The 16445-nt window shown below is 41.0% G+C and overlaps 1 protein-coding gene across 1 annotated transcript; it reads left to right on the top strand.

Moving 5' to 3' along the window:
* Positions 1–7570: 7570 nt before the first annotated feature.
* On the top strand, positions 7571–12446 carry LOC115137602 (zona pellucida-like domain-containing protein 1). Its single transcript, XM_029673918.2, has 11 exons — positions 7571–7780; positions 8115–8228; positions 8350–8570; positions 8758–8939; positions 9119–9191; positions 9400–9497; positions 9970–10050; positions 10286–10457; positions 10692–10794; positions 11111–11140; positions 11406–12446. The coding sequence occupies exons 2-11, from the start codon at positions 8123–8125 to the stop codon at positions 11579–11581; spliced, it is 1242 nt and encodes a 413-aa protein (XP_029529778.1). The 5' UTR covers positions 7571–7780; positions 8115–8122; the 3' UTR covers positions 11582–12446.
* The last annotated feature ends 3999 nt before the right edge of the window (positions 12447–16445 follow it).

The following is a 16445-nucleotide window of genomic DNA, read 5'->3' as shown; positions in this document are numbered from 1 at the left end:
TTCTTCTTCTTCTTCTTCTTTGAGGTTAACTGGCAGACTACACTCATAAGGTGTATTGCCGCCACCTACTGTACGGGGTAGTAAAACATACCCCAAAAACAAAATCTGTTTTGTATGAACAAATTCATACCATATACCGAAAATACAAAACACAAACCAACGCTACTACCCTGAATTTCAAACCAAACCAAAAACTGTACTATTCAGATCCCTACACAGGCTCAGGAACCTGAGAGGGGAACCTCTTTATTCAGTACTCCCTGGAACATTTCGGCTGTAAAGTCCTGGAGATCCAGAAATCTATTTGCCGCCTTCACAATGATGTCCAGCTTCTTTGATTTTTTATTAGTTTGACTATTGCAGTTTATCACTTGCGCTATAAACCCAACAAAGTCCACCTTCTTCACAATTAGTGTGTCGGGATCCTTCTCCTGCATGGCATTCACTGCAGACTGTGGGACATCCACTACCATCTCCTCTCTACTCACTCCTTCAGCTATTTTCACTTCCTCCACATAGAAGACCTGCTGGATGGCCCTGATCCTAGCTGCTGCGACCTCCTTCATCCATGCAAGGCAGTCTGGGAACATGATTCCCATCACAATTACAACAACATACTTTATCTTACTCTTCAACTACTACATATTTATTCCTTCGACAAACACTTGCCACGTGTCCAAACTTTTTATAATTGTAACACTGCAGCGGCTTCTGTACATACGGTCTCACCGCATATCTCACATACCCAAGTTTTACATAAGTTGGTAGAACTACTTCATGAAACGATAGTAAGACCGATAGGCTTCGCTCCTTCTTTCCGTTTATCAGACAATTCAAGGGAAGTGCATCTACCACTCCTGGAATGTCCACACAGCCTCTATGTCCAACGAGACACCAGAGATTACATTTAACTGGTGCCTGACTCTGAAAATCAGAGCTTTCCACATCATATGTCAACATCTTGTTGAGCCGCAGAGCTTTCTCCTTTTGCACTTTTGAAACACACAAAATCAACATCATACCGCTCCTGGTCACTCTGAACGATTCCACTTTATCTAATTCGTCCTTCACCATCTTCGAGACTGCAAACGGGTCACCCCCAAAAATATCCTTGCTTGTGAATCACTCTCCAACCATAAACTGCTGTTCATTTCCAACTTTAGCCCTTTTTACTCCACTGTTCTTCACCATCGTCCACTCATTCTCACCAACTGTACTCGCGACAAGAGAATCGCACAATACTTCCGCTTCCGCCATTGCTCCTCCAGTCATCCCCCGGACCCCTCATACTTTGCTGTGATAGATGCAGGAGTTTGTGTTTACTGGCTGTGTTGAGTGCGTTCACACAGGCTGCGTTGTGTGCGATCTGATTGGTCAAAATACTAATTTGTGGAAAAATATCAGAAGTGGGTTTATGTCTCATATAGAAATAGTTTAGAGACCTTTCGATAACTAAATTACTGTTAAAGTTATTGGATAACTTCATGTTAGATTTATTTGAACCATTTTGCAATAATTAAAAAATTACAGAGTAGACCTAGAGCCACATATTTTATTCTAATATGGCTATGGCTCTGACTGGGCCTATACGTCATAACATTGGAAGGAAAAAGTCATTTTTGTGTGTTAAGTGCCTTGAGACAGTCGGTAATGTACAGAACCTCACAGGGCAAGAGATACTGTTGAAAAATATATATTTCTTCATTTTGTCTTGACAGTCCAATAGCCTACTGTATGTATTTATGTTGCTTTCCATGTATGTTCTTAACTTATTATACTATAATTACATCAGTTTATCGCAGGTGAATCCATCATGACTTCACTATGTCCTCTATTTTCACTGCACTAGATATGTAGCCCATTATTCATTTCTCTTATCCTGCTTGCCTTTCTTCTCTATTTTCAATGAAGACAGATGACTGATAGACCTTACAGTAAAATGCTTACTTATAGGCCCTTAATCAACAATGCAGTTTTAAGAAAAATACCAAAAAATAAATGGAAGTAACAAATAATTAAATGCAAATAGTCTGGGTAGGCATTTGATTAGCTGTTCAGGAGTCTTATGGCTTGGGGTTAGAAGCTGTTAAGAAGCCTTTTGGACCTAGACTTGGTGCTCCGGTACCCCTTGCCATGCGGTAGCAGAGAGAACAGTCTATGACTGGAGTATTTGACAGTTTTAGGGCCTTCCTCTGACACCACCTGGTATAGAGGTCATGGATGGCAGGAAGCTTGGCCCCAGTGATGTACTGGGCCGTGCGCACTACCCTCTGTAGTGCCTTGCGGTCGGAGGCCGAACAGTTGCCATACCAGGCAGTGATGCAACCAGTCTGGATTACATTTATGGATGCTCTCGATGGTGCAGCTATAGAACCTTTTGAGGATCTAAGGATCCATGCCAAATCTTTTCAGTCTCCTGAGGGGGAATAGGCTTTGTCGTGCCCTCGTCACAACTGTCGTGGTGTATTTGGACCATGATAGTTTGTTGGTGATGTGGACACCAAGGAACTTGAAGCTCTCAACCTGCTCTCAACCTCCACTACAGCCCTGTCGATGAGAATGGGGGCGTGCTCAGTCCTCCTTTTCCTGTAGTCCACAATCATCTCCTTTGTCTTGATCATGTTGAGGGAGATGTTGTCATCCTTGCACCACATGGCTATGTCTCTGACTTCCTGCCTATAGGCTGTCTCACTTTTGTCAGTGATCAGGCCTACAACTGTTGTGTCGTCTGCAAACTTAATGATGGTGTTGGAGTCATGCCTTGCCATGCAGTCATGGGTGAGCAGGAAGTACAGGAGGGGACTGAGCATGCACCCCTGACGATCCCCCGTGTTGAGGATCAGCGTGGCAGATGTGTTTTTACCTACCTTTACCACCTGGGGAAGTCCGGTCAGGAAGTCCAGGATCCAGTTGCAGAGGGATGTGTTTAGTCCCAGGTCCTTAGCTTAGTGATGAGCTTTGAGGGCACTATGGTGTTGAATGCTGAGTTGTAGTCAATGAATAGCATTCTCACGTAGGTGTTCCTTTTGTCCAGGTGGGAAAGGGCAGTGTTGAGTGCAATAGAGATTGCATCATCTGTGGATCTTTTGGGGCGGTATACAAATTGGAGTGGGTATAGGGTTTCTGGGATAATGGTGTTGATGTGAGCCATGACCAGCCTTTCAAAGCACTTCTTGGCTACAGACGTGAGTGCTATGGGTCAGTAGTCATTTAGGCAGGTTACCTTAGTGTTCTTGAACACAGGGACTATGGTGGTCTGCTTGAAACATGTTGGTATTGCAGACTCAGTCAGGGACAGGTTGAAAATGTCAGTGAAGACACTTGCCAGTTGGTCAGTGCATGCTAGTAGTACACGTCCTGGTAATCCATCTGGCCCTGCGACCTTGTGAATGTTTTAAAGGTCTTACTCACATTGGCTACGGAGAGCGTGATCACACAGTCGTCCGGAACAGCTGATGCTCTCATGCAAGCTTCAGTGTTGCTTGCCTCGAAGCGACCATAGATGTAATTTAGCTCGTCTGGTAGGCTCGTGTCTCTGAGCAGCTCATGGGTGTGCTTCCCTTTGTAATCTGTAATAGTTTGCAAGCCCTGCCACATCCGACGAGCCGGTGTAGTGCAATTCAATCTTAGTCCTGTATTGACACTTTGCCTGTTTGATGGTTCGTCGGAGGGCATAGCGGGATTCCTTATAAGCAACCCTTGCTGTGTCTACTACATATATCAATTACTTTGTGTAAATTGAATAACTCATGGGACAGGCTCATATAAAGTTGTTTTAAACACACTATAACCTCGGTCCAATGGTAGAATGACGTTATGGCTTTTTAGAAATATTACTCACTGAAGATCAAATGGCAGAGCAGTCTTTGATGAGGGCTAGGTTTCCATGGTGGTGTTAAAGCTGGAAAGTCTAATTAGACTGAAACTCTCACCAGTTTTGCGATGAACTTGGATTGTAGGATTTACGTGTCTGTTGGGGCAGGTTGTGTTTAGAAGGTGATCTGATAGAGACTGTAATATCTGGCAGATCTCACAACTCACCTAAGCGACCATGGAGATTTCAGAACACTATAAAAAAACATTCTCCTAAAGCCCAGAGGATGAACCTCAGGGACATAGGGTCAGCTATGGTACAGTGTAAGAGCATGACATAATCTCACGAGGCAAATTTTTCATTCCAGCATAAAAATGAATGACCTTAAAAGGTGGTTTTAACAATATATGCTTCTTATTAAAAGTCATGACTCAAGTGGAACACATGGCCTTGTAGGACATGTGTTAGATGGTAATGGTTTCACTATATGTATAGATGTAGGATCTTAATATACTACAAGTTTCATTTCCTGGAAAATTATCTGCAACAAAAGTAATCAAATGAAGATCCTATATCTGTATACAGGTGTAGGATCCGTATACAGATGTAGGATCTTCATGTGATCACTCTTTTGTTGCTAAGAATCTTTAATTTCCACTTAAATGTTAGACTTGATTTGCCTTTGTCACGCCCTGTGATGTGGGTGGGTATTCTATGTTTTGTTCTATGTTTGTATTTCTATGTGTTTGACCTGGTATGGTTCCAAATCAGAGGCAGCTGTCAATCGTTGTCTCTGATTGAGAACCATACTTAGGCAGCCTGGTTTCACCCTTGAGTTGTGGATAGTTGTTTTCTGTTTTGTGTATATCACATGACAGAACTGTTTCGTTCTCATTAGTCCTTGTTGTTATTTTGTTTAGTGTTCAGTTTTGATTAAATTTGCAATTGTGAACACGTACCACGCTGCACCTTGGTCCTCACCTTCTTCCACCTATGACGATCGTTACAGCCTTAAAGAAAAATGTATCAACCCCTACAAAAAGAATCCACATAATAATTCACAGTTCCTGTCGCTGCAGGATTATTTTCCTGCTTTAGTAAACTGGCTCAAATTGAGATCCTACATCTGTCCATTTATTGTGTTCATGGCCATCTAATCCGATTTGTTCTCAATGGCAGTTGTGTTCTTGTGTGCGCTTCATATTTCATTACAGCCCAGGGTCATCATATGGACAGATGCTAATGAATAGCAGATTCCCCTTGTCTGTTGTGTGCAGAAGGTTTTGTGACCAGCAGTGGCCTGGCGTCAATCTAGCACAGAGTGTGACACTTGAGGGAAGCATGCTATCAATACACTGATGCTCTATTGGGGTGCATAAAGTATTATGGGGTATTGACAAACAAGCAAACACATGATAAACACACACACACAAGGACAATACACACATACAGATCTGTGATCTTAATTTTGTCACCCTGTTGCAGGAGAACTTTCCCGCAATGCAGGAAATGTTAAACTTGTAGTGTATTTGTGGGTTAAAAAGGCTTCTGAAATGTGTAATTTCACACACACAAGAAAACATTGATCCAAGGCGGAAATACACCAGACATATTTCATGAGTAGCCTACAACATGACACACTGCTCTTCATAAGTGAATCAATGTAAACACCAATGTTATCTTGCTAGTAACTTTAGATATTATGCTCTTTATATTGTATGCCATTACATAAGCATGTTATCTAACAAAAAATTGAAAAGCTAAAATGATGTAACAAATAGCCAAAAGCATGTTATGTTACAAAAACATTCTCTAAAGTTGCCATTTCCATTCTGTTCTAGGGGTGTTTCAGGAGAGATAGGTTAATGGGTGAGGAACCAGAGAGCACATGACCCTACACTCACACTAGGCCCCAGCTCATCTGGAGAGAATGCCTTGAAGTAGCCCAATATTAGACCTCTGATTAGTTATTTCATTCATCTGGGATATAATATTGGGCTTTGAAGAAGCCTGTCAGATCAGGTTGAGAATCACAGTATGTTCCCAAATAGTATTATGTCTGATGATAACACATAACAGCCGATGAAGCTGTTAGGGAGATGTGGTGTAAAAATGTATCAAAAACATAATATTGTAATAACTTCTAAATTGGGACCATTCTGGTCGCAAATGCTCTTAAATATTTTGCTTTGCGACCTGGAGTTTTGATTTCACCCACATAACACATTAATTGAATGGCAACATGATGGCTGTGTCTACACAGAAAGCCCAATTCTGATTGCTTGCCCAATTATTGGCAAAAGAGCTGATCTGATATGAGTGGCACCACTGAATTTTTTCAATGGAGGAGAGAGAGGACGGAAGAGAGAGGACGCAGGAGTTGAGCAAATCAAATTAAGAAAAGGGCATTGTATCATTTCACCTCACCCGTGAGAGTTAAGAGGAAATTCTGCAATTTTCAGAAGACAGTAGAAGTTGATAAAAGTGCTTCAGGAAGTTATAAAGTAAAACATTGGTCATCAGTATATAGACCATCTTTGCTTAATTGCTTTAGTTTTAAAGATTAAATGATTAAGGAGGCTGTTATATATTTCAAATAGGTTCAGGGGCCAAACACAATGGGAATACAAAACAAATGATGTGATTGGTAAATGCATTTAAAAAATCAGACAGATGTATTCCCATTGTGATTGGTTCATTGACAGAGGCAATATATAGTTTTATATTTAAATCTGATCTATTCTGTTTGCTCCTCAATTCATGCACCTTGATTGGATCTAGGAGAGTGAGGTAGAGGCAATGTTAAATTCACTTCACTTACACCTGAGAACAACGAACACACTGCCAAGTCTCGTCTGATGATGATTCGCTGTACCAAGAGTATTGTAATGAAACAGCAGGGAGCAGGTTTCGAACCCTCGACCTTCTAGCCTGAGGTCTGGTGCGCTATTGACTGTGCCGCAAAAGCATGCTCGTGCGGCAGGGTCGATTTCCGCGCTTATAAACCCAGGGTCGTTACATACCGTTTTAATCTACTTGCGGGTCGCTAACTATTTGTTTGATAGCAAAACAACCTTGTCCAGTCATGTTACCTTGCTGGCTAATAACCTGGTAACTTAACCTGTATGGTTTAAGATGGCACTGGAAAAAATAAAGAGGCTTCTGTATAGCTTCAAAATAAGGATTCATACAGGCCTAGTGTAGGCCATATATAAATCAATTTAAATTCATCTATTTTCTGGTGATCCTAAATACTGTTTGGTGTGCTCCTAACTTCTGTTGGGAGCACCAGTGCTAACAATGACAAAAGTTAATTTGGAGCTTAATTTAGAGTTTTTGTTATCAAAAGTCATATAATTTAATGTTAAAGACTTTCAAAATAAAACTTCCAAGTCTAAGTAGGTCCAAACTACACCATAAACTCTTAAAATCATCTGTTAAAATCATTGAATTAACTTTACCCTAAGTGATACCCTGTGCATCACAATGACCTACACACAGCCCTGCATTAGACCATGCAGACCAGACGTGAGTTGACTTTTATGTCCATGTGAATGTAGGCCGCGGCCTGCTCTCCTCAGCACCTGATGACAGCTTAATTCCCAGGCCGGGCCCCCTGCTGAGGAGGCCGTTTGTGTGGGATGACAGACGGAGATCAGGCCAAGGGGAGATGAGTGGGAACCCTGCGAGCCCGCTCAGGTTTCGTGCACCGTGAAAAGATTTGTCCAGGCCATTCACCTCTGATGGAGTTTCCCATGTTCTGCTGGGAAGCAGTTTTTGTTGAAGTGTTTCCATAGCGAGTCCCCGTTTCTCTCTATCTCTGCGTGGGCACGCACATATGCACTCACTCACGTATGCACGTTGGCACACACACATTTTATGGAGAGAGCTGGCCCGTCCATTCGGTTGTTTGCTGCAGCCGAGACCACATGGCGCACCGGTGAGCTGGCCACTACACAGACCAAGGTAAGATGGGTTCAGGCCCAGAACAAGAGGATAAGAAAAATAAGGGAACAGGATAAAAAAGGGGTTGGATGGTCTTGGAAAGAGGGGACTTGTGAGAATAGTTAGGGGATTAGAGTAAAGTAAAAGAGGGGCAGTAAGGTGACCAGGGCAAGAGGGTTTATGTTATGAGGAGGTCTAGATGTGAGGTGTTGGAGGACTTTGGGGGCTTGAAAGGGCTTTTAAATAACTTAAAGGTACAGTACAGTTTCAGACATTCTTGCAACACAATAGACATTTTGAGGGTTATAAGTTGTGACATTCTGAAGGATGGAAATGTGTGAACCTCGCTCTCTAGGTGGTAAGATGGAGCGCTTATGTTTGATCCTCCTGCTGATGGGTAGGACCACTTCAGTCTTGGCACAGTTTAATGGATACAACTGTGATGCCAACTACCACAGTAGGTTTCCCGGTGAGCATGACAGTCATTTCATCTCTATGTAAATTATCCTCTCAAATCATTTTCACTTAGTCTTAGGTCTGAGAATTGTTGTTAGAATTACTGTTTATCCTTTATATCTCTCTCTCTTTAGCGGAGCGCGACATCAGTGTGTACTGTGGGGTTCAGACCATGACCTTGAAGATTAACTTCTGCCCAGTGCTGTTCTCCGGCTACACAGTTGCAGATCTGGCGCTCAACGGTCGCCATGGCGATACCCACTGCCGGGGCTTCATCAATAACAACACGTTCCCCACGGTAGTACTGTTCAGCATCAGCCTCAGCACGCTGGAGGCCTGCGGCAACAGCCTGGTGGTGAGGAACACACACACACAGACGGACACACTCGCGCACACACACATATACAGTTATGCTTTGTACTCACACAGGTGTATGCCCATCAGAATGTAATGTGTTTTATAATGTGGGAGCACGTCTTGCTTGAGTCTATGGTAGGTGTTGTACCAGATTGTGTATTTAGAGACAATGTCCCTGTCCTCAGGTCACAACATCCTATGGGGCTAATGCCTACAGGAACATGTCACTGGTGCAGATTGGGAATATCTCAGGGTACATCGACACTCCAGATCCGCCATCCATCATCAGCTATCTGCCCGGCCTGCTGTACAAATTCAGCTGCAGCTACCCCCTGGAATACCTGGTCAACAACTCACAGCTGGCATCGTAGGTGCCTGTCATAAACACCTGAAGAGCTTATTTTGAATAAAACTGAAGTATTGAGTACATAAGTAGGGATATTTCAGTGTTTTCATATTCAGTGCAGACTTCAATAAGCAAACATTCAAAAAGCAAAAGCATGTTTACCTGTCTGAACTGTACTAAATCATTTGAACCTTTTCTAGATCATCTGCTGCAATATCAGTGAAGGACAGCAATGGTACCTTTGTGAGCACATTGAGTATGATCCTTTACAATGTGAGTACACAACATCAGTGTTTTTTTTAGTTCACACAAAGACTTCATAACAGGTCCCTCATAGTAGGAATCCAATGTCAAATAATAGCTAGAACATGCTCCTGTCAAAATACCAAACTAATGACGAGACATTTCTATTAGGTAGAAATAGGCATATAATAAAAATAGGCAACTTTTTTTATTCATGGACAAAATCATGTTTGTGCAGGACTCAACCTACAACCAACAACTCTCTATCCCAATGGCCGGACTGGCTTTGAAAACCCGAGTGTTTGCTGCAGTGAAAGCCACAAACCTGGACAAACGGTGAGAGAAGGAGATCTTCAGATATGAAAAAGTTATATTTTTTGTTCTAGTTTCTATTATTCACAATACAGATGGGGATATGATCTGAGAAGCACAAAGATTTCCAACATAATGTGAACAGAAAACTATGATTCCGCCATGATACGTGCTGTTTTCAAAACGAATTGAATAGCTGCAACCTGCTGGGACTTTCTCTCACATAACCTGGATGGCATAGAATTCTTATAGTAGTCAAGTACAACTGCACTATGTCATGCACAGTATGCCATACACATACGCTATAATTTAAGACCAATCCTCTATGCCCCATACCAATTCAGTTCTATCCTCTTTGGTTCATTGCCATTCAGCTGTCCTCTATGACTGTGTGAAGGCGCCAGTGGTGGTGCTAAGAATGTCTGATCTGTCCTGTTGTGTTGTGTGGTTAGATCTCTATCCTGCATCAGCCCCGTACTGTTTTGTCTCTCTCTAGATGGAATATCTTGATGGACTACTGTTACACCACTCCCTCAGGGAATCCCAATGATGAACTGCGCTATGACCTTTTCTTTGGGTAATCACACTTTTTCTCAAATGATGCCTGGATAAACGACAAAAGTGTCCCATTACCCATTCACCCTCAACCACTTATCATAGAGGCCCTACAATGGGTTCTCATGATGACTGATAGGACATTTTTCTCATTGAGCAGTTAAAACAGGTCTAGATGTTTCAGTAGTTTCAGTGCATTTTGTGTGTGTGTGTTTGTGTGTGCGTGCATGCTTGCGTGCGATGCTCTTTCCAAACAGCTGCTATAAAGACCCACAGACCACTGTTTTTGAGAATGGGAAGAGTCAAATGGGTCGTTTCGCCTTCGAAGTGTTCCGTTTCGTCAAACACAGACACCAGAAGATGTCCACTGTGTTTCTGCACTGTGTCACCAAGCTGTGTCGGGTAGATGACTGTGTCCTGCTCATGCCGGTAAGAACATTTGACACCTTACCAAATGATGTGTTCAACATCAGCACAGTCAATAGGGGGAACTACAATGCTCTGCAAATATCAGAAATCATGTATCACCTATCTTGTCTTCTGATCAATATGAAGCTTCACATAGTCCAGTAATACCTGAGCACAATTTACTATTCCCTATTGAATACAGTATCTTATAAAGGGGTATGTGTCTGTCATTTTATATTGATCTAATATTGCCAGATCTGTGGGCGTCGGCGTAGGAGGGACATAGAGGATAGCCTGGAGTCTCGGCCGTCGTCTGGGGATGCCATCATCACCGCTGGACCCATCATCACCAGGATTGGTACGCAGTACACCTCTTCATCCATAACCACTTCAACTTAGACTATAGTTTTGTCTGACTTTAATTAGATTATTTTGATATCCATGATATAGTTGTAGAGTAAGTATTAAAACTGTATGATGTGATGTAGCCTATACACGATAATCCCTTTCGATTATATACTGTATAGTCTTGAAATATATTGATGGAGGGTGAGGTGGTATTTGACAGTATAATCAGTGGTTATTCAGTACATTTTATATTAAAATAAATGGTTGTTTTTCTCAATAATGTTGAAACTATGAAAGCATCAATGATTGATTTAGTTTCTTTTCAGATGAAACTCCAACAAATAACTCACAACTTGGTAAGCTCTCTCGCTTTGTCACTGCTTGTGCAATGCCTTGAGAGGTGATATATATTTCTAATCTATAAACTCTATGACCTTTATACATTATTTTTACATTATTGATACATTCTCTAGCTTCAAAAGAACATTTTGACATCCATGGATTTACAGCGGAAGTGACTCATACAAGTTTTACCACTAACTGTGGTAATTTTAGCCTATATTAGTGAGTATTTGTGTCGGCCCATACTTACTCTTTGTGTGTTTGTGTGTGGTAATCCAGCTTCATCGAGTGGCCCCTCCCTAACGTTGAACCCAGTGACCAGTGCTCTGCTGTCGGGTGTGGTCATTCTGGGCGTGTTCAGTCTGGGATTCTTCCTGCTCTCGCTCTGCCTCCTCCGCAGACCCCCCCTCCCTACAGCCACACCATCAGAAGCATGGAACCCTGGCTTCAAATAAACCTTTGGTGTGCGTGTGCTCTCTCTCTCTCTCTTTCTCTTTCTCATAATCGCTCTCATTCTCCCCCTCACTTTTTTCTCTCTTTCTCTTATCCATCTAACTATAACTAATACCTACAGTATGTATTTGCACGGCAGTTAGAATAGGCAGGTGCATATAAGCTCCCAGTAAAGATAACTGTGATCTAAAATAATGATTCTAGAGTAAGAGGAGGTTTAGCCACGAGCAATAGTTTCACTCTGTAACTACCAAGTAAATAGGTCAATACATAATAGGAGCAGTTATTGTAGAGCGGGACCTGTATCTCCTGAAATGTATACTTAGGTACTCTATCTTTCCTGAACGTGTACTTACTCTCCGTTTCTTACTTACTCTTATCCGGCAGCTGTAACAGTCACTGTCATGCCAAACTCTCAGTCACATACTCACATGTACATACACATAGTTAAGCACATATTGATACTGTAAATAGTTAATTCCTCCTTTGTGTACAAGGGTACAGTATATGTTCAATAACAATTTAATGAATTGTTTTCCTGTTCTTTATTTTGATCTATTGATAGACCAGTGTATTGTTTTTTACAGGTAGTGTGTAATAAAACTGACCCAGGTCAGTATGTAAGGCTCATTTCCCATCTATTCAATACCTTAGTGTCTTTTTGTCATCAATTGGGGCGGCAGGGTAGCTAGTGGTTAGAGAGTTGGACTAGTAACTGAAATGTTGCAAGTTCAAATCCCCCAGCTGACAAGGTACAAATCAGTCGTTCTGCCCCTGAACAGGCAGTTAACCCACTGTTCCTAGGCTGTCATTGAAAATAAGAATTTGTTCTTAACTGACTTGCCTAGTTAAATAAAGTTTATTTAATTGCTTGGCACAGGATCAGTTACATTAAAGAAATGAAGGGTCATACAAATAACCCTGACACACGGTGATGACTGCTACTATCCTCTACAAAGACCAAAATGTTACTTTTTGTAGCTATTTGATTTCTATAACATACTACCTGTCTTAAGTATAGTACTAACACATGAGGAGAATTGAAGAAGTCATCAATTTTATATATATGATCAGGATGAATATTTATATACCATATGTACTTATTGGTATTAATTATGGCTGAAATATTGACTTCCACATAACTTGAATATTTGTGACATCAATGCTTAATTAAAAAAATAACATTTCTTGCTCAAGTCAGGACTTCAGCCTATGTGCATTTTTTATTTGAGATAAATTTGTTTTTTCCTCTTTTTAGGGAATTTGCTATTTGACCTTCACTGATGTGGAAAGTTTAAAAAAGAAAGCAAACAATGTACTGTAATTGCCTAACTTCGTATTATGTGTTTAAAGTTATAATCATGTTGAAAGGAGTTGCATGTGGGGGGTTATTTTTCAAATAAATCTTTTACATATCAGTCTGCCTAATGATATTATTTACTGGCCTTATTTATAGTGTATCAGAATTATTTTTAACACTGATGTTGTGCCATGTTTTAAACTTCAAGCTAGAATTGAATCGAACCTGATTGTGTCTTTTACCCATGGCCAAATAAAATCACAGAAGGTTTCTAGCTATTGTAGAAAGTAGAGGTAGACCCCCTTGGATGTTTCCAGTTTTAGGAATAAGTGCACAGGCAGTCTGTAAACAAAGATACAGCATACATATTGCTATTTTTGATTGTATTCCAGCAATTGCAATTACATTCTATGATGATTGTGATCTATTTTCCTCCATATTACAGGCATATGGTCGCAGTGGCCTGCTATCACATGTCTAACTCCATGCTAATTGTCGAAATGTAACCTACACAACAATCCTGTAATCTGGGCCCTTTATTGCGCTAATCCCATATTTCAGCAGCTATTATACATTATATTCTCTGTCCACAATGGCCGCCGATGACTGAGAGGAGAGAAATAAGGGCAGTCATCACCCTCTAGATTTACTATCTTTGATAAGCTATTATGCTTTTTTTTTCTTGGACATTCAATATTCAACCCAAGTTCAGGTCACTGCCAGGTCCAAACCCAGGCTGCGTTTAAACAATAAGGCCTGAGTAGGTGTGGTATATGACCAATATACCACGGCTAAGGGTTGTTCTTATGTACGACGCAACACGGAGTGCCTGCAAACAGCCATTAGCCGTGGTATATTGGCCATATATCACAAACCCCGAGGTGCCTTAATGCTATTATAAACTGGTTACCAACATAATTAGAATAGTAAAAATTACTTTTCATCTGTAATGAAAAGCGCTATAGAAATTGTATTTATTATTATTGTTTATTATTAATCAGAATAAATGTTTTCCCTTCCCAGGTGGCTCACCTGACAAGACCAGGTTACTACTTTCCTTCATGCAGTTCCATTCAGTCCCACTTCTGATTCCAGACCAAAGTAGAAGGGCCCCTAGATGTAGACATGATGAATAATATGTATGTGCACTCACTCTTCAAAGTCACACAGGGCACATTTTTTTGGTGATATTTCTTGGTGACATTTACATCATATTTGGTTTTATTTGCATTGGTGTCACATGATAGTATCCCCTCTGTCACATGTGTGAGTGAATCACAGTGGCGTCATTCCATGGTGAATCATATTTGTGTACTTTCCCCAACACTGTCAGGAAGAATTGAATTTGTTCAAAATGTTTTTGATAACTGTAATCAGTACTTGCTCAATGTAATGTATTTGAAATTATCATATTAACAAAGGGATTCACTTGATTAGCATAGGGCATTTAATATGACGTTTTTAATCAGAGTATTGTAATGTGATGTAAATTACCCATCCACCATAAAAAAAATAAGAACACAGATGAAAGCAGAGCCTTCAGACGATCCCTCGTTTATCAATTTATCTCATTTTAATGGCCATATACTATACATATACATATACTTTTAAGCTCCTTCCCTTAAAAGTGGATGAAAACCCTTTACTGTGTCGATAGTAGACAATCATTATTCAGATAAGAGACTAAAGAGGTAAGGTCTAAGCTATTAGAAAAGACAACATGTGCTACAGATTGCACACATCTAGGAATACGAAGTCCTCCCATAGTATTTTATGCTAGTCTTGAAATGGTATTTTACACCTTGGTTTAGATTTTTAAATGTTATACTTGACATTGAAATCTGTGTGTTTTGCTGCAGATCTTCAGTGAAACAGATTGGTGAGATGGCTTTATCCAGCTTCCTCATTCTGATATTGTGGGACATGATCAGGCCCTCACCCCTGCTGAATGTGGGTTTTGTAACTACCAGGCATAGTAACTACATTGACTCTCCATTTCACCTCTTGTTTACTGTAGCTAAGCCTCACCATCTTAGCTTTATATAAGACAGTGTTTATGATAAAAGGATTTGAGACGGTTAGGGTTAGAGTCTTGTTACGTTGTTATTTGAATCATGTCTAAAACAGCTAGATTGCTACAGAGCAGGGACACTTAAACTACAGTGGTTTATCTGTATGTATTGGCTCAGAATTCATTTGAATGTTTTCAATCTCATTCAGTGTCTTCCTGCATCTATCAGAATATACACAGCCATCTCTGTGGTCTGTGGGACCTCCTCCATTGACCTTGCTACTCAAATCTGCCCTGCCATCTACACTGAATACAATGAGAGTCTGTTGATCCTGAATCAGATCATGGATAACACAGTCTGGAAGGGAACTCTGGACACCAGAGTGAATCCTCCTGTCCTGAGATTCAGCTTTCCCATTCGCCAAGGGGATGCCTGCGGGAGTGTCTTCTTGATTATTAATAGGAGAATGTTTCAGTATGCTCTCCTTCTGCCCTGGAGGAGTGTTGTGTTAAAAATATATATATTTATATAGCCCTTATGGGCTAGGGCAGGCCTGCCCAACGCTCTTCCTGGAGATCTACTGTCCTGTGGGTTTTCAGTCCAACCCTAATTTAACACACCTGATTCTACTAATTAGCTGCTCAACAAGACCTTAACTAGCTGAATCAGATATGCTAAATTAGGGTTGGACTGAAAACCTACAGGACAGTAGATCTCCAGGAAGAGGGTTGGGCAGCCTTGTGTTAGAGGGAACACTCGCAGCACCACTAACCTTGACTGAGGGGAATGGGGGAGCAAAGAATGTAGGTTTCTCTGAGAGGTTTTGACCCCTGTGAATCTTTTAAAACTTTTGAAACGTACCTTATCATGAGCTAGAAAGTAACACTAACTTGAAAGTTCATTTAGACTAAAGTAGCTGAGTTGAACAGGTGATGGCTTTCAGTCTAAAATAAACTTCAAGGGAATAAGAGATCTCATTGTCTGGTTTGCTTGTACACACTATTGCACACAGCAACCTTCAAAGCCACATAGTCAACATACTTCGTCAACAACACCCAGGTGGACATGTAAGTGAAAAGATTTACTGGATATATCTCTTACATTTGAAAATCGGACAGCAATTTAAATTGGGTCAGGATGTGACTAGGGGGGTGTTCCTATCTAGGTTGTTGATTTCTATGTTGGCCTGGTACGGTTCCCAATTAGAGGCAGCTGTTTATCATATTTAGGCAGCAATCTCCCCACTGTGTTTTGTGGGATCTTGTTTTTGTGTTGTTGCCTTTAAGCACTTCATGTACATCACGGTTCTTTATTTTGTCTTGTTCAAAGTTTCACATCAATAAATATGTGGAACCCAGATCACACTGCGCTTTGGTCCGAGTATGCTTCCAACGACGATCGTGACAGACATGGCAAAGTGCCAACTTTCCTACGTGCTGCCACCTTATAAAATAACTGCAATCCCATTCCAACATGTGTAAACCTGTCTGTTCTTATGTAAGTGTGCTTTTATAATGGTGCCATCTTCCTTTCTTCCTTCACCAGGATGCAAAC

This window comes from Oncorhynchus nerka, linkage group LG11 (genome assembly GCF_034236695.1).
Source record: "Oncorhynchus nerka isolate Pitt River linkage group LG11, Oner_Uvic_2.0, whole genome shotgun sequence".
NCBI lineage: Eukaryota > Metazoa > Chordata > Actinopteri > Salmoniformes > Salmonidae > Oncorhynchus > Oncorhynchus nerka.
This window is presented reverse-complemented; position numbering and strand designations above follow the sequence as displayed.